At 59.4% G+C, this 17,542-nt stretch overlaps 7 protein-coding genes across 7 annotated transcripts; 6 read left to right on the forward strand and 1 right to left on the reverse strand.

Moving 5' to 3' along the window:
* On the reverse strand, positions 1-447 carry OT_ostta06g04270 (Permease, cytosine/purines, uracil,thiamine,allantoin; the record flags this gene model as incomplete). Its single annotated transcript, XM_022984113.1, has 1 exon — positions 1-447. A coding segment is annotated over one exon (447 nt), but the record flags the coding sequence as incomplete, so codon positions are not given.
* A 97-nt stretch (positions 448-544) lies between these two features.
* On the forward strand, positions 545-3,033 carry OT_ostta06g04280 (unnamed product; the record flags this gene model as incomplete). Its single annotated transcript, XM_003080027.1, has 2 exons — positions 545-597; positions 825-3,033. 2 exons carry the CDS (start codon positions 545-547, stop codon positions 3,031-3,033), a joined length of 2,262 nt encoding a protein of 753 aa, XP_003080075.1.
* Positions 3,034-3,144: 111 nt separating this feature from the next.
* On the forward strand, positions 3,145-5,832 carry OT_ostta06g04290 (Apc5/TPR19 domain; the record flags this gene model as incomplete). The annotated part of the gene is made up of 1 exon (XM_003080028.2): positions 3,145-5,832. One exon carries the CDS (start codon positions 3,145-3,147, stop codon positions 5,830-5,832), a length of 2,688 nt encoding a protein of 895 aa, XP_003080076.2.
* Positions 5,833-5,951: 119 nt separating this feature from the next.
* OT_ostta06g04300 (FMP27, C-terminal) lies at positions 5,952-13,581 on the forward strand (the record flags this gene model as incomplete). The annotated part of the gene is made up of 2 exons (XM_022984114.1): positions 5,952-6,089; positions 6,274-13,581. The coding sequence occupies 2 exons, from the start codon at positions 5,952-5,954 to the stop codon at positions 13,579-13,581; spliced, it is 7,446 nt and encodes a 2,481-aa protein (XP_022839307.1).
* A 157-nt stretch (positions 13,582-13,738) lies between these two features.
* Positions 13,739-14,956, forward strand: OT_ostta06g04310 (SAP domain; the record flags this gene model as incomplete). Its single annotated transcript, XM_003080030.1, has 1 exon — positions 13,739-14,956. The coding sequence occupies one exon, from the start codon at positions 13,739-13,741 to the stop codon at positions 14,954-14,956; it is 1,218 nt and encodes a 405-aa protein (XP_003080078.1).
* Positions 14,957-15,226: 270 nt separating this feature from the next.
* OT_ostta06g04320 (UBA-like) lies at positions 15,227-16,399 on the forward strand (the record flags this gene model as incomplete). The annotated part of the gene is made up of 1 exon (XM_003080031.2): positions 15,227-16,399. The coding sequence occupies one exon, from the start codon at positions 15,227-15,229 to the stop codon at positions 16,397-16,399; it is 1,173 nt and encodes a 390-aa protein (XP_003080079.2).
* Positions 16,400-16,511: 112 nt separating this feature from the next.
* Positions 16,512-17,414, forward strand: OT_ostta06g04330 (unnamed product; the record flags this gene model as incomplete). The annotated part of the gene is made up of 1 exon (XM_022984115.1): positions 16,512-17,414. One exon carries the CDS (start codon positions 16,512-16,514, stop codon positions 17,412-17,414), a length of 903 nt encoding a protein of 300 aa, XP_022839308.1.
* Between the last annotated feature and the right edge of the window lie 128 nt (positions 17,415-17,542).

Raw genomic sequence — 17,542 nt, forward strand, 5'->3', positions numbered from 1 at the left:
CGCGTACCCGTTCGCCACCATGGGCGCCAACACGATCACGTTCGCGATCGCGATCGTCGTCATCGCTTCCGCGGCCGAGAACCCGATCGCGCACACGGATGAAATCAACGTCCACGCCGGGACGCAACACACGATGCCCACCCACAACGCCGCGACATCCTTCGTCGTAAACGTCCTCTCACGCGCCGTCACCGGCGCTAAATCATCATTAATCAATCGTTCGTCGGGATCGACCGGTTCACGCGCGTCCAAGACGCGCACGTCGTCGTCACCGACGGCGAATCCATCGTTTGACGCGGTGCCACGAATCGTCTTCGACGCGCGTTCGACGCGCGCGCGCTCGCGCACCGTCCTCCGTGGACGCCCTCGCGTCGACCCCACGCGCGCGGGGTTCCACCCGTTCGCTCGCGACGCGCGCGACGCGGGCGCGGGCGACGCAGACGCCATTCGAGGGCGTCGCGCGACGCGGTCTGTCGCTCGGCGTGCACAATATTTGAAAAGTCATCCTCGCGCGCCGCATTCGTCGACGTCGACGCGTCGTGCGATGGACGACGACGCGGATGACGACGATGATGGGTTCTGGGCGCGCGCTGGGAGGTGCGTTCGCGACGGCGACGACGACGACGACGAGACGACGACGCGAATGAATGAATGAATGAATGAATGAATGCAAACGTGTGCCACTCGTTCGTACGTTCGTGCGCGCTGACGACGACGAGGAGGCGGTGGACGATGACGACGCGACGCGTGCGCCGGAGACGACGCGCCCGGGCGACCGCGAGACTGACGACGCGATTGGATGGATGTTTTGCCGCGGTTCGTAGCATTGCGGACGCGTTGGTTTCGGAACGCGCGACGCGGCGGGCGGACGAGAGTCGGAACGGCGGACGCGCGACGGAGACTGGGACGAGGGTGGCGACGGTGCCGCCGATGACGACGGGTGTGGTGGGAAGGACCGCGTCCGGCTCGATGGAGACGGACGCGTCGGCGTTGAGGCAGATGTTGGTGGAGCGAGACGCTCGGCTCGGGATGTTGCGGTCCAAGCTGGACATGGTGGAGCGGGAGAATGAAAACTTGCGTCGAGAGACGAGCGGGCGAGGAACGGGGACGAGTGGGAACGTCATCGTTGGTGGAGGGGCGCCGCAGACGCGTTACGGGGGTGAATCTCCCAACAAAGGTGGGGTGTCAGCGGCGAGCGCCGTCGCGCGAGCCGAGGTGCAAGATTTGAAGCAGCAGTTGACGACGCTTCGATCGAAACTCGCGTTTAAGGAGGAAGAGGTGGCTGAGATACGACGCGCTGAGGACGACGCGCGAGCGAAATTGCGAGCGGCGAACGAGGAGCGGACGAGGCTCGCGGCCGAGGTCCGAGCGGAGCGCAGAGCGCGAGCCACCGCTGGACAGAAGAGACCGCCTAGCGGAGACGTCTCGGAGAGTCGCGAGGTACAAGGAGCGAGTAAGCGGCAGCGCACGGGTGGGGCGAGTGGTATCACGGGTGGGGCGAGTACTCGCACACCCGGTGAGCTCGGCGTGGCGGATGACGGTGACGGTGTGCGATCGATTCCAAAGCCTCGGACGCTCACGTTGACCCTGCCGATGGCGCCACCGGACGTCGCAGCGACGCTTTATCAGGGCGCAGTCGGCGGATACGCCTTGACCGATAGTGCGTTCGCTCGACTTATGGGCGAGGTTCCGTCGGAAGTGAGCAGGTTCTTAGCCACCTCTAGCGATTCATCGGCTGTTAACGTGGAGCTGATACAGCCCGTGCGAGAGGCACTGATGCGTTTAGCGAAAAATCCTGATGCCACGCCCGCCCTCATGCGAGCGCTGATCGAGTCCATAGTGAAAACGTCGATGGTTATAGCGTCGTCGTCGCATTACGAGCACCTGACGTCCGTGCTGCGAGTTCTTTCCGCCTTGGCGATGATTGACGCTCGCAGTATGAGCATCGTGTTAGGCGCGTGCGGCGCGCGAAGCAAAAGGCTCGCGGTGACGAGTGTCACGGCCCACGGAGCTCCGCCGCCCTCGCTGGCGGGGATTCCAGGCATCGGTGGTGCGGGTATGGGCACGCTAGTTCCGCATCCCAGGGCTCAGAGCTCACGGATATTCGTGCCGGCGCCCATGGTTCTGACCAATCACGCAGCGGCAGCCACACCAAAACTGTCCAAGACTGCGAGGCGCTTTGCGGCGAGTCAAGACGGTGATTCTCTAGAAGCTGCGCCATTTCTCGAAACCTTGATTCGTATTTTGCACGATGCAAAGTGTGAGGGTCAATGGCAAGTCGTAGACGTCGTTTTGATTGCGCTTATACGATTCGCGAGCGATGTGGAATGCGAACGAGGCGCATTTGCCGCCGTAGCGCGCAAACGCTCAGGATTTGGATCATGTTTGAAGCCAGTCGCCCCGAGTGGGACGAGGTTTTTAGCCCTGATGCTTGTCAGAGCGCTCGCACCAACGCTCGAGTTTCAGGCGCTCCTCTGCGAGCCCCTCGAAGTTGAGCGAGGGTTGGAAAAACCGCCGTCTTCCGAACGAAGAAAGAACGCGACGCTTTTTGGTGCCATCCTGAGTTGTCTAAGGAGCGATTGCGTGGAGGAGAATGGTTTGGGATTCGATATCAAGCATTCATTCGTGTTGCCGATGTCGGCTGAGCAGAGTGGTGTACTCCAGGAAGCGGCGCTTCGCGTCTTGCGTACACTCGCGTTCATCGGCTGGCAACGCTTCGGCGCCGCCGCGCTAGACGCGAGAGCCCTGGACGTTCTCGCCGCCGTGGCCGTAGAGGAGTACGTCTCACCGCTGCCGAGCAAGGTGAGCGCCTCGAACGCCTCCCTACTGCACGCCATTCGTCTCGTGAAGGCTCTCCTGGACGACCACTACGAGGAGCACATGTCTTACCTCCGTCGCTCCTCGCGAGCCCAACGCGTGCTCGCTCGACTCGCCCACCTCGCCAGCGCCGCCGGCGGTCGAAGAGAGACCCACATGGGTGACTGGCTCACGCGCATTTTGTCCAAGACCCAAACCCGCGTCGACGCCCATTAGATTAATTTGCACATATGTACCAACGCGCGCCGTCTTTGGCGCTTTGATTCAAACGCGCGCGCGACAGACGGTCTCTTCCCATTCCCACCTCATTCCTCTTCGTCCCCCTCGATGGCGGAATCCCCGCACGACTCGACCGGGGTCTCCGACATCGCCCTCGAGCACGTTCGAACGCGAAGCGCGCCGAGCGCGAGCGACGTCGCGCGGTGCGTCACCGCGACGAAACTCACGCTCGAGGTTGATTCATTCGAACATCGATGGAGAGATGTTTTATCCGTCACCGATCCGTTCCCGGGACTCGTGTCGAGCGGTGACGGACGCGAGTTGGACTTTACGACGTCGCGGGTGGTGATGCGGATGCGTCGGGCGTTCGCGCGCGCGTGGCAGAGCGATGAAGAGACTGGGCGCGGGGTCCGCGCGCGCGGGCCGAGAGCGCTGTGTCGAGCGACGCGAAGCGCGGTGAGGCACTCGTTCGGCGATGAAACGGATGAGAGGACGATGAAGCGAATCGAGTGGTGGTGCACGCGGAGATTGAGGGAAGAGTTGTTCGCGGTGAGCGAGAGTTTGGATGATTTAGAGGCGTTTTTTGAGGACGCGCGGGCAATAGCGGCGAACGCGCGCGCGGAGGGTGTCGAACGGGAACTCGGATTCGAGGGCATCCATGTCGACAGCTGGTCGTCGATCGGATTGTTCCTGAGGAGATGTTGCTTGGGGTTTGATCTTTTACCGTTCGAGGCGACGATCGAGTTGTTGGAGTCCACACGAGCGTACGCCGACGCGTTCGCTCGGGCGTGCGATGAAGAGGACGACTCGGGAGAGGAGGACGACCCATCGCTGCTCGCGTGCGAGGCCCCGGACGCGCTCACTGCGCTCGCGGTGAGAGCGGTAGAAAAGTACGACACCCGATCGGTCGATGCCGATTCGGTACTCCCGAGAGATGCGCTGGAGACCTTGAGCGAGCTCGCACCTGAGCTCCCGACGTTGCACTATCTCAAACACGCAGAGGCGCTGCGCAGGAGAGATTACTCGAGCGCCATCGAACACTTACATCGTCATTTCGACACGAGCGGCGAGCACGATGATTTACTATCTGAACCAGGTCGATCGAGAGTCATCGGTGGATTCGAGAGCGCCAACGCGGGGCGAGAGCGTTTACAAACGGCGCTCTTAGCGCTCGCTTCAATGCAACTCGAATTTTCGCACGTGGACGAAGCCATGGTGGCAATATCGGAGGCGGTGCGAACGGCGCAGCAAAATGGTGATGAGGCATCGCTAGCGCACGCATTGGCATTAACGACGGCGCTCCTGTCGCGAGCGCCCGTGGAAACGTCGGGAAGAGCGCTTCGTAGAGATGCGCAACTGCCCACGCTGTTGCGGCGATTAGCGGCGCAAGCCGCCGATATCGCCTCACCGCACCTGGTCGCGTACGCCTCCCTCGCGATGATAAAGCATGCGATTGACAATCCGTCCAATAGTTTAGAATCAAAGTCCCGCATGATTGCGGACTCCAGGGCGCATTCGACGCGGAGAGCAGACTCCAATGTTTCCACGCCAGCAATGGCGACGCAAAGTTTGGCGGATGTTGAGTTGATGAGGCACCTCTCGCATCTGGTCGCCGCTGCTCCCGCGTCTATTGCGGCTGTGACGATGTCACGAGTCGCCGGTGGAAATGTAGCGTCGATGAGCGTCGGGAACGATATGTACCCGCCGCCAAAAGGCTTCCCGACAATTCCTATGAGCGCCTACACGACGAGCTCCACGGCGATGGCGTTCAAGTCATTGGCAGGAACCGCCTCCACGCTCGCTGCCGAGGGCTGGAACGTATACGGATGCAAACAAATTGGTTCTATGTACGCTACAAGGCAGATATACCACGATCGCGACGCTACTGCTGACGAGACAGCAGCAAGTTGCGCGTCTCTCATCGCTTCCACGAGCGAATGCGAAGGCTTCGAAGCTGCAAGCGACATCTGTGAACGTGTCGAGCGAATGTTCGGGCCCCGGGGGTCGTCCAACAGGATCACTGCCATCGCATTCTTCAGGCTGGAGTACGCGCGCGCCGTCGGCGTCGGAGACTACGCCGCGGCGCGCGATGCGGCGCTTCGCATGCGCGATTTGGTAGACGACGCGGTGGGCGTGGGCGACGCGCTTCGTTTCGAGTCCGAGTGGTTACTGGCCGACTTGAAACGGTTGATGGGCGATTTCGACGAGGCACAGAAAGCATTGGTTGCTATCGTGGACGAAGCCAACGCGGTGAAGGATGAACATTCCGCCATGCGCGCCGAGCTCACGCTCGCCGAGACGCACTTGAATGCTGGCGCGCCGACGTCGGCGTTGATGCGCGCGCTTCCTCTCGAGCTTCGAGCCGCCGAGCGTAGTCTCGAAATGATGCGTTCGCGAGCGTTCTGCATTGTGTGCGAGTGCTGGCTCGCCCTGGGTTCGTCCCACGCCCAACTCGCTCGGGATGCGTTGGACGTGCGATTGCTCGATTTGCTCGCGAGCGACGACTTGCGCGTCCAAGCCAGGGCGTACGTCATCGCCGCGCGATCGCTCATCGATACCGCGAGCGATGATGACGAGCTCACATCTATCGCGCCTCGCGTGATAGACGCCCTCGAGCGAGCGAGTGAGCGCTACGAGCGCGTCGGCGCCCGCCGGTGCGCCGCCGACGCGCTCGCTCGTCTCGCCAGCTTCCATCACGCGCGTCGTCTTTTCGACGCGCGAGACGCCGTCGCGTCGCGTGCGCGCAATTTCGCTCGCACGATTCCATCGCACGTATCCCGTCGCGTCTCACTCTAGCGCACGTAATCGCGTTCATTCCGTGTAACGCGGCGTCCGCGCGCGGTTGGGTCCTTCGCCTCGCCGCGCGTCCCTCACACCTCCCCGCGTCCGCGCTCCCCAACCTCCCGTCGAGCGCGATGGATCAACTCCCCGAGCGGTCGCGCGAGCTCGCGACCCTCTACCTGGGCTCCGGAACGATCGCGATCGCCGTCGTCGTCGCCATCGCATTGGTTTTCTCTTGCACCAACGCTTTGGCTCGGATCATCTCCGTCACGGTGCGCACGACGCGCGCGCGCGCGCATCGACCGCGCGCGGGCGTTGGCGAAGACGGCAGTCGTCGTCACGCGTCGCGTCGCCGCGCGCGCGGACGCTCGACGCGATGGGAACGAGGAATGGATGGATTGGATTGGATTAATTCAGAGAGGCGGAGCGACTGACGGCGCGGTTTCGAAAACGCAGGCGAGTCACGCGAGTAAGCGAGGAATCGCGGTGACGATCGAGAGCGTGGGACTGGCGCGCGTGCGAGGGATAAAGATAACGTTTGACGGTGATAAAAGGTCGCGAATACGGAGCGTGTCGATCGAGGAGGCGGCGTACGCGGGGAGCGCGGCGACGGCGCTCGCGTGGTTGTTAAATTTCGCGCTCAGAAAGGTGAGAGGGAAACATCTGAGGGATGGTTTGCCTCCGGTGAGCGCAAGAGGACTTGGGAACGGTATGTTTGGGAACGGGCGCGCGCTCACGGAGTTCGCGGACGTGACGCCGAGGGCGGGGAGCCCGGGATCGCAGTCGGAGGAGGGTACGCCGAGGAGCGCGCGCAGATTCGTACGGTTCGGCGTGGGGTCGCTCAGGATGGCGTTCGTGTTTAGCGGGATTGAGATCGTCACCCGCCGCGCGAGTGGCGAGGAGAAGATGAGTGAGATGCCAGAGAAGTATCCGAGCGCATCCAAGGAAAAGCCAAAGTCGAGCGGTGGAGGGATGACACGGAACAAATGGCGGTTGATCAAGGGCATCGCGTCCTTTGTCGACGTCACGGTGGTGTCGCTCACCGTTCGCGAAGAGGACGATTTGAGCGTGGACACGTTCTTTTGTGACAAGATGACGTTTGAATCGTCAGGATCCACGAGCGCGCGGTTAAAATCGCTCATCACCGCTCGTGTCTTACGAGGGAAAGACGGTTGGAGCTTGACGGATGCCAACGTGCACGTCGCCGCTGAGTTCGACGCAGAGTCGAAGGCAATCGTGCCCGTGCACGCCGGGTTGAGTGGGGCGACGCTGTCTCTAGTCAAACGTCGCGGCGGCGGGGTGAACAATTCACGCGATAGTGTCGTAGAGAAGCCGTCCACGTCGACAAAGGGACCACACAAAGCCGTCCAGGGGTTGCTCAAAATGCCGAGGAAGTGCGCGGTGGAGTTCAAGCGAGTTCTTATAGAAGACAGGGATGAGAACGCGCCGATTAGTTTTGTTTTGAATAAAGTTCAAGGCTCTGTCGAGAGACTGAGCGAATCCGGGCGAGGTTTCAGGTTGTTTCGCAAGAGGGACACGACGCAGTCGCCCTTCGCCTTGACTTCGTTCGGGAGTGACCCGTGGGCGGAGTTTACGTTCTCAGCTGAAGATGCAAAATTCATTCACGATAAGCACAAGAAGCTCGCAATCTGCACCGGTATGAGCGCGTCGATGGCGTTGGCTTTATCGGAGAAGATTCTGGACGACGAGGAAAAGTTACCGGCGACGGCGGCGTTTGAGATCGACAAGTGCGAACTCAGGCATCACGCTGATTTGGCTGATCTCATCGTCGCTCTCAAGTCGAGATCGAAATCGAAGAAGAAGGACGGCGAGACGAAACCTCCTTCAAAGCGTCGAAGCGACATACCGTGGGACGTCATCGACGCGCACGCTTCTTGCGTCAAGTCGTTTAGTGTGCACGCCTTCGACGACGAGGGTTCGGCGACGTGTGTGCTTTCCACGAAACAAATTATAGGACGATACGGGAAGTTAGTCGAAGACGCACAGAATGAGCTCGTGGTGGATATGAATGTATCATGTAAGCGCGGTGTGTGCACGCTATCACGCGCACAATTTGGGATTCCTGGATTTCATCCCGTTGTGCAATTCGAAAGCGCGCGCTTCTCGAGCTCTGAGAGCGAAGGAAGCGCTGTGGAATTGGAGGGATCAACGCTCGATGTGGACATGGACGAAGCCGCTGCTCTAGTACTGAAGATTGAACGAGCCGCGTCGAGCATGAAGGCGGCGGTGTCCGCGGCCAAGGCTCCCAAATCTGACGATAAAGAGCACACGACAAGGTCACCGAGCGCCAAGATGATGCGCTTGTCCATGGTGGACACCGCGGTGCGCGCAAAGTGCTCGATGACGCCGTATTCAACATTCGGTGAAATACCACAGAACTCGCGAGGCAACAAGGCTGTCATCTGCGCGCTCGAATTGATGTGTCCGCTTGCCGAAATCACCCGCCAAGAAACGGACATAGACGTCGTCGCTGGTGGTTTCACAATTTCCATGTTTGACACCATTTCCGGAAAAGCGTCGTCGCCGGGACAGTCCTTAGACGGTGAGAACGAGGATGATACGTGGGTAAGTCGAATCGATTACGAGTCCACTGCGGTAGAGAGTAATCGTGTCATGCTCTTCGGGAACTTCGATGTAAAGTACAAAACGGGAGAGGAGAATCGAGCGAACGTTGCCGTTGACGGTGTCGAATTCGATTGGGAGCCTGATGTGCACTTCTTGGCGCTCAAGCTAGCACATCTAGCAAAGTCCGCGAAGCCGTCCCCAAAAACGCCGTCTGATGTCAACCGAGTATCCACTGAGGTGAAAAAGAAGTTTGATGTCACAATCGACGTACGAAGCGTCAGTGGATCATTCTTCATTACACCTGGCGCTTGTGCGCAAATATCATTCACAGCGCTAGAAGCGAATTCCCTCAAGAAGAGTTGCTGTGTTCGAGAAGGGACTTTCGGCTTAAACGGCCACGACATCACGACGATTAATCTCGTCATATTTGAGTTGGATTGCGAGGGTCGATCTCGACCTCACGTCCAAGCGATAGTCCATGAAGAAGAAGAGGACGTGCGCGAACGCCGCAAGTTTGGCGTGACGGTTGAGGGTGCAAAACTCATGCTCCCCGCGGGTTTAGACCTTGGAGATGCGGCGCAAGCTATGATTGCCGGTGAACAGGCGTTGAGGGACGTCATCTGCGAGGGAGCGAAGAAAGAAACGAAGAAAGCGCGCGTTTCTATGACCCCTGAGGAGCCAATTTTTGACGAGTCGTCTCCATTCCAACCGGTGAACGAGATTGACGTTCTGGTGACGAATATTGAAATCGATGTTGAAGATACAAACCGTTTGGAGAGATTTTTACGGGCGCGACAGGCCGTGTTAGGTGGTTGCATGGCCAGCATGGCACTCAAAGAGTCGAGCGAAGAGGCGATTGAAGAGGTGACATCGTTGGTCTTCCATCATAAGGATTTTTTGCGCACGGGCGGCGGAAGTGCGCTTCACATGACCATGGGTGGAATCCGATCAGTTGGCGTCTGGGGCGGAGGAAAAGGGGCCGGCGATGAGCTCGCCCAGCGATCCGCTCAGATCGTTCGTCGCGTTGATAATCCTTACAGCAACTCTGTGGCGTTACAAATGCAGAACGTGTTCACCATGAATACAAACATGACCAACGTGCGCGTCTGCGTCGCAGATTTGGACGAGCGACCTCTCTTCGCGTGTGACGAAGCGATGCTTGCGGGAAGCTTTGTTCAGGCGAGGCAGTACGCGCCACACATCCTAGATGGGCAGGTGGTAATCGGTGTGGGAAGGAGGCGCTGGTCAAAGACGAACGGGCCGGACACTCCGTCTCGTCCACAACCCATGTGGTTCACGGATGCCGATCTCAGACTCGTTGGCGCAGAAATCTCTATGGCGACGGCGATTGAACCGTACCTGTTCAACATGTCTCGAGAGCTCACGACGAGACTCGTCCTTCCGCGACTTCATAAGCACCTGCCTGGTGGTGGTGGAGGACGACCGCCAACGCTGGAGTACAACGCCGCCGACCCCCGTCCACCAAGCATGCCCTGGTGGGATATGTTGAGACATACGTGGCGCGGGATGATGCGCGTGCATTTAATGCAAACGTCATTGAAGATGGATGCTCAAGGACGAATCGAGAATCTAGGGGCGCACGGTGGCGAAAAGTTTAGAAGCGAACTCGAATTCTATGCCGATGTGTGGGAACTCAATCTTCGACCTCGTCACATGTTGTTGCGCTGTTCAGATTTCAGCGTATCGAGAATTCAAGACAACGAGGATTGTCCGCTTCCCAGCAACCCCTCGAGTACGAGCGAAGACGTAGCGAAGCACCACATGGTTGTCTTCCCAGTGATGTGTGTATCGGCTGCGTACGAGTTCAAGTCAAAACTTGATGAAGGCGATGGTCATCGCACTCTGTACCGGCACGATTCAGCGACGGGACACGAATTATTCTCAAAAGACTTGACGTCGTCCACGGCGTGCTTCGTCGATCTCGACGTAACACTTGATTCTAAGGAGGATTTCGTAAAAAAACACGTGGAGCAGAGTGCAGAGTTGGACTGTTTCGTGGAGCGAATTAGAGAGCAGACATCGAGAGTTTCGCCGAACGAATACTCTCAACCCACATTCGCGCTGACTCCAGATGACGTTGAGTTTGCGAGCAGGTGGAAGCGTGCGATGCAAAGTCCGATGATTGCGCTCCGCAATATTTGGAATTTCCGACCGTGGGGCGCTCCACGCAGAGTCAAACACCCAGAATCCATCAGCTTGGTGGATCTTTTCAAGAGCGTGGATACAGTCATCACGTCTAACGTGATTCACGTGGTCAACTCATCGAGCGACGAAACAGAAAGTGCGTTCGGTGCGTGCTTTTCTCTCCACTCGGTCAACGTTCTGGCGAAAAAGGCGCCTCGCGCCAACATCGAGTTCACCATTCGAGCAAACGCGTCGCAGTTCCACGTCCCGGAGGGGCCAGAAGATTCAGAAGTCAAGGCGATAAGTCCGATGAGATCATTCCGTTTGGCGAATAAATCAATTTCGAGGCGGCTCAATTTCGCCGAGCTGGATGACGTGATCAAGGACATGTTGCAAGGGAGCACGACTAGTCCGATCATGGGAGGAACGTCGCCGCACTCGACGGGAGCCCGCCCGACGTCCACTGATCCCACCTTGGTTCTAGACACTCGACGCGTAGAGATCATTCAGAAAGCAGAAGAGTCCGTGTCGAGCGAGGGTATTCAGATCGAGGTCGAGACTCCGAGGATTCTGATCGAAGCGAAACAGAGAAACTCTGTTCTTGGATGGATCAATGAGCTTTGGGCTGCGGCTCAAAATTATCGAAGAGAACCGTCTTGGACTGAATGCGAGCGTATCGTCGAGATGGCCAATCGCGTCTCGCTTTCTAATATGAAAACTCGCGCGTTAGATACGATTCTAGGCGAAGTCCCGACTTTGGAGACACTTGCGAGAGCAGAATCGGATGCGAAAGACTCCGATTTGGGTGTATCTCCGAAGCGCGCGCCCGACACAAAGGTGCTCTTTGTGATCAGCATTACTGCTCCACAATTCAACTTGAAGGGTAACAACGCCGCTGGGAGAATGTTGCTCGCCGCTGAAGGTGGCCTTGTGGTGGGTAGGACTGTTGAAGACGGAGTATCGGATCCTAAACGTCTCGTTACAGTCTCTTTGCAGCAAGTGCAAGCTTACGTCGCGCCGACGAATGTTGACTTGAGTGCCGGCGTGCAATGGCTCCGAGAGAAGACTTCTGCCGGTAACGAAGTCTCCTTAATTCGAGATGATGTGTTTGGCGAAGCAGAAAGGCAAAAATCTGGATCCCTATTACGCCGAATTTTCGCTCCTGGCACGATGGTGTTCGAGTACAGAACTGTCATAACCACCGTGTCTCGTTCCATCACTGACGACGCGCTTTACGCATATGACGAAGTGGGACTTGAGGATTTGCACGATGCCGACGACACTCCAGACGTGCATGAAGTGCAAGCAGAGCCCGTGAGTGAGTTCTCCGTGCGATCTCCTGAGATCATCGCCGAAATGAACTCGAACCAATACGCCGTGTTGATTGATGTCATCGAGGGTCTGTTCTTGACTCCAACGACTGTGAAAAGACCGCGACCGAGTGCTCAGGCCGCGAAGCTATTACAGAGTCGAGATAGAACGTTTTTGGATTCCATGGCTCTCGCGTCTTCGGGAGTTGTCGCCGAGCCAATGAGGAGTTTGATTGCGGCGCGCTGGGCCGCAGAGAGCGTGGAGAAGAACTACCGGCGCGCCAGCATGCTTGCTCCGAGCGAGAAGCAGAAGATTCTTGGAAAAATGGACAGTCTTTGGTCAAAGGCGGAGAAGTCGGAAGCTCGAGTTCTCGCGGCGATCGCTGAGGCGGAGGAGCTAGTGCGCTTGCACCGCCGTCGTTCAGCCATCCGTTTGAGCCTTGATGTTGAGCTCGCGGCGTGGACTTTGGTCGCGGGCGGTCATCCGTGCATACAAGCCTCTCTTTCGCGTCTCTCTCTCTCACGGGAACGTCAGGTGGATTCGTCGGGGACGCTGAGATTCAAACTTCATGGATTAGGACTCGTTTCCCTCGATCAAGGCGATCGCGAGGATATGTTTTCTCGTTGGTCCCAGGGGAAGGCCGATTTCGACACGCCTCTCATCGACCTCTTCTCCGTGCGTGCTGGCTCGGCTCCCGAGCGACCTGTGTACGATCACTTGGAGTTAAGTGTTCTCCCGTTTCAGGTGAACATAAAGCACTCGCAGTATAAGGTCGTTCACAAATACTTCTTCCCATCGACTTCTACGGGCGCTTACGACGCGTTTAAAAAAGCGTACAAACGCCCTGCATCGGACCTGACAGACTTACCCGAATCTCCTAGGGAGAGTATCGACGAACGGCGAGCGTCGAACGCTCGTGTTGGAAATTTATTGCCACTTCAAATCCCAGTGGTATCGCCGGCCAGAAATCCGCACCGAAGGGAGTGGCGATGGGAGAATGACGCAGTAGCCCAGCAGTCCAAGGTAAAACATGAGGACGTCGCGAAACAGGAAGACAACTCGAGCAAAGCTAAGGTTGTCTTCTTACGTGAGTTCCGCATCCACCCCTTGCACATGAAATTGACCTACGAGGGTATTAGGAGGGCTTTCAGGGATTACGAATTCGGCATCGACACTTTTGCGTACAACGATTACCGCGGGCGTTGGCGCGATTTAACTGCTGAGCTCAAGAACCACCTCGTGTGGAGTGTGCTGAAATCACTCGTCGGCATACGAGGCAAGTACGTCGAACATAAAATCGACGCCAAGTCTGTATTCCAGCGCACAGCTGATCGAATCAAGGCGAAGGCAATGATGCTGAAACGGCGATCGAGCGGCACGGAGAGCGACGCCGGACGCGAACCGACGCCGGCGTCCGTGGTCGAGGAGACACGCGGACTCTCGGTGTCCGCACCCGGCGAGATCGAGCGCTCGGAGCGGAAGGAAAACGCGACGCAGATACATCCATCTCACACGTCTCACGCACCGGCGAAGAATAAGCCTCGCCGATTCCGTCCGTACAAGAACACCAAAAAGTTCTTAGCCGCCATCGGCGTTGGCTCGTACGCGCCAGGCGGAGGCGCGTCCACGAACGGGTCGTCATCCGCCTCGCGTCACGGCTCCCGCGCCGAGGTCGAGGGTGCGTGGTCCGCCCCATCCAAATCGAGTCAAGTCGCCGAGTAGCGCGCGATGAAAGATAGATTACCCGTCATAGACATTCAACCGCGGCGCCGGCGCGACGACCGCGCACTGAGGGGAACGACAAGAACCGTCACGCGTCCGCACACATCGACGCACGTCGCGCCCACCGCGCGCGCGCGGCGTCCCTCGAGCGCGCGTCATGACGACGAATGAAAACGACATCGCGCGCTCGCCCCTGCGCACCGTCCGCGCGCCCAACGACGGCGCCGACGACGGCGGATTCATGTCCCACGCCCCGCGACCGGTGAAATTACGAAACGTCGATCCGAGTCACCCGGTCGTGAAACACGCGCCGAGCACGGGCGTGGAGGCGATCATGCGCGGCGATGAAAACGCACCGTTCTCGGACGGACGAACGCGGCGGACGTGGAACGAGAACAGGGCGGCGCAACACCAAGGGGCGAATCTGTTCAACGCGCGCGTCGCCCCGGCGACGGTGCGCGCGAGCGGGAACACGAACAGAGATGGGAAATTGGCGAACGTCGCGGCGAGATTCGAGACGATTCATCCGAAAACGTTGACGTTGCAAGAGCTCAGACAGGCGTGCCGAGCGAGAGGGGTGAATCCGGGTGGGTCGAAGGATGCGCTCGTGGAGCGCCTGGAGGAAGCCATCGCGCGCAAGGAGTGCGCTCCGCTGACGTTGGATTCTAGACCGACGACGCAACGAGGGGCGGTGGGGGCGGGCGCGAGATTCGCGAGTAAGGCGGCCGAAGTCGTCGCTCCGGCGGCGGTGAATCGTGAGCTCAGGGAGTCGCAGAAGATTTGGCGCGCGCAGCAGGGGGGACATGACATTTTTGGCACCAAATTCGTCGACGAACAACCAAAGAAGCGAAAGATGGTCGAGGGACCGAAGACGACTTTTTCCTTCGAGGCAGTCTCCGACGCATTCGAACCCTCGAAGGAGGTCGCTCCGAAGGACGAGAGCGTGATCGCACCCGCGACGGAGGAGGTTGCGCCGAAGCGCGCCAAGGTGGCGGCGCCGCTGGAGGCGCCGTACGCCGAGCACGAGCCTCCGGCCGCGGTGACCGCCGAGGGTCCGACCGCAGAGCATCGCAAGTCTGCCTGGTCCAGCTTCCATGGCGCGGGTTTGTTCAGCGAATCGTGGACCACTGCCTCGGCGGAGGAGGAGGCGGCGGATGCGAGCCTGGTGAAATCAGCCACCACGGCCACGGGCGCTTGGGCCTCTCTCGACGACGAACACGAACCCGCCGAGGCGTCCGAGTTCGATCACGACGACGAAGATGAAGATGATGAAGAAGCCCGCGCTCTTCGCGAGGCCGACGAGGCCGTCGCCGCGGCTGAACGCGAGCTCGCCGAGGAGCTCGCGCGCGAGTCGGCGGGTTCCGATTCCGAATAAACAAACGGAACGAGCCCACTCGTCGTCGTCGCCGCGACGCGCTCGACGACCACGCTCATCACGCTCGCTCATCACGCGACTTTTGTTTTCCTCAAAATCTCGATGGACCCGTTGACCGTCCGATGTAATCAGTACACAACGACGCACCACGGCCACGGCCCGCGCGCCCGACGACGCGCGCCGCGAACGCGCCGACCACCAGGATCTCATTCGAGAGGACTCTTCCGCACAAACCGTCGCCGCGCGGCGAAGACGGCGATCGAACGACCGATGCGCGTGAAGTGCGGGGAATGCGGAGAGACCTTCGACGACTTAGACGCGGCGAAGACGCACGGCGCGGCGACGGGACACGAAAACTTTCACGGCGATGAAGATTCATTAATGGAAGATGCGCACGAGAACGGACCGGCGAGCGAGCAAAGCGGCGCGGCGACGGCGACGACGACGGCGGATGAAGGACCTCGAATGATCGAACCGCGCGTCCGCGAGGATTTACTGAAAGAGTTGACGGAACTCATGGGATTCGGAAGGAACAAGGCGATTCGGGCGCTGCACTTTTCAAAGGCGGATTCGAGCGAACGGGCGATCGATTGGATCGAGCGACACGAGGACGACCCGGACGTGAACGAACCGTTGTTGGTTCCAGACGAGGCGCACGAGGGGGCAAAGGCGAAGACGGTGAGTAAATTGACGCCGGAGGAGGCGAGGGCGAAGGCGGACGAGTTGCGAAGAAACGCCGCGGCGAGACGAGCGGCGGAGGAGAAGGAGAGCGAGCGGTTGAGAGAGCAGGAGCGCATTCGTGCGGGTAAGGAGCTCGTCGAGGCGAAGCGAATGGAGGATGAGCTCAGTTTGAAGCGAAACGCCGAGCAGCGAGCGGCGGAGAAGGAAGAGATGGAGCGCGCGCGGGCGAAGATTCGAGCGAAAATCGACGAGGATCGCAAGGAGCGACGACGAAAGCTTGGCTTGCCGGAGGAGCTTTCGCCAGAGGAGCTCGAACAGGAGCGAGAGCGAGAGGAAAAGAGGGCTAAGGAGATGATGGAAGAGGTCGAGCGCAAGGCCAAGGCGGGGATGTATGTCAAGCCGGTGTCCAAACTGGAAAATTTAAGACGTCACCTCGTGGACATTAAGAAGGCTTTCGCCGAGGACGCCGACGCCGTGACGACGTGCTTCAACACGCTGCTGACCTATCTCGGAAATATCGCCCGAGCGCCGAACGAGGAAAAGTACAGATCGATCAGGCTCTCCAACGCAGCGTTTCAAAAGCGCGTCGTCGCGGTCGGAGGCGAGATCTACCTCTTGGAGTTTGGTTTCAAGGAAATCGTCGACGACGCAGGCGAGAAACGTCTCGTCTTACCTCAAGAGTCCGTCGATCAGGTCTTGCTCAAGACCGCGGGCGAGGAACTTCACGGCGCCATCAATAACCCGTTCTTTGGCATGCTGTAATCGCGCGTTGCGTGCGGATGCATCGAATTGATGAAGATTGTTTTAAAAGAAGATTTATTCGCCTCGAGCGCTTCGCGTTCCCCGCGTCACACGTCGTCGCGTCCCGAATCGCATGCCCCGCAAGCGAACCAAGGCGAAACCTCCACCGCCTCGCGCATCCGACGAGCCCGCCGACGACGCGCGGAACGGTGCGCGTGAGACGTGCGAACAGCCGTCGTCCGCGCGCGATGTGGATTCAACCTCCGCGCCGCGCGAGCGCTCCTCCGAACGTGCGTCGACGACGACGCACGCGTCGACGACGACGCACGCGTCGGATGTAGACCAACAGTGCGTCACGCTTCGCGTCACCGTGCGCCCCGAGTTCGTCCTGAGCGATGACGAGGGGACGACGCGGATTCGCGTCTTGGAGGAAGTCGTGGACGACCTGAAACTCGAACTGGCTGGGTATCGGTCGGCGGCTCGAGAGCTCGCGATCGAGATCGAGCGTAAGGACCGCGCGTTAGAGGCGGCGGCGAGGGAGTGCGCGAGCGAGCGAGGAGAGGGACGCGCGAGGGCGATCGAAGAGGCCACGTCGCGGCTTTCGGATAGGTTGGACAAGGCGGAGCGAGCGGTGGAGCGCGAGCGAGGCGATGGTGAACGCGGGCGACGCGCGAGCGAACGCTTGAAGGCGGTAGAGCTCGAATTAGAGCGTCGGATGTTGCAGCAGGATGAGGTTTTCGAACGAAAGTGGGCGACGAGAGTGGAGGAGGCAAACGCCAACGCCGAGGCGTTTCGATGTAAGCTCGCAAAGTTGGAGCGAGAGACGCAAGCTGCGAAAATGAGCGAGGAGGAGACGAAATCCGAGCTCGCTAGGGCGATGAAACGGATCGAGGAACTGTCCCTCGAGCTCGCGAACGCGCCGAGAGCGACGGCGCCGAGCGACGGCGCCGACGTCAAGCCTCGTCGCGGACTATTTTCCTTCATAACCGGCGTCCCGAGCGAGGTCTACGCCGGTCCAAAGAAGATCGTCGAGTGAGCTTCGCGTGAGGTTTCACGCCAATCGTGCGTGCGTCGAACCGGGCGTTGGTGTCGCACACTCGGCGCCCGTAGATGGTCGGACACACTTGTAACAAACTCTCGTCGAAGACTGAACACGCGCGTCGC

This window comes from Ostreococcus tauri (assembly GCF_000214015.3).
Source record: "Ostreococcus tauri WGS project CAID00000000 data, contig chromosome 06, whole genome shotgun sequence".
Lineage (NCBI taxonomy): Eukaryota > Viridiplantae > Chlorophyta > Mamiellophyceae > Mamiellales > Bathycoccaceae > Ostreococcus > Ostreococcus tauri.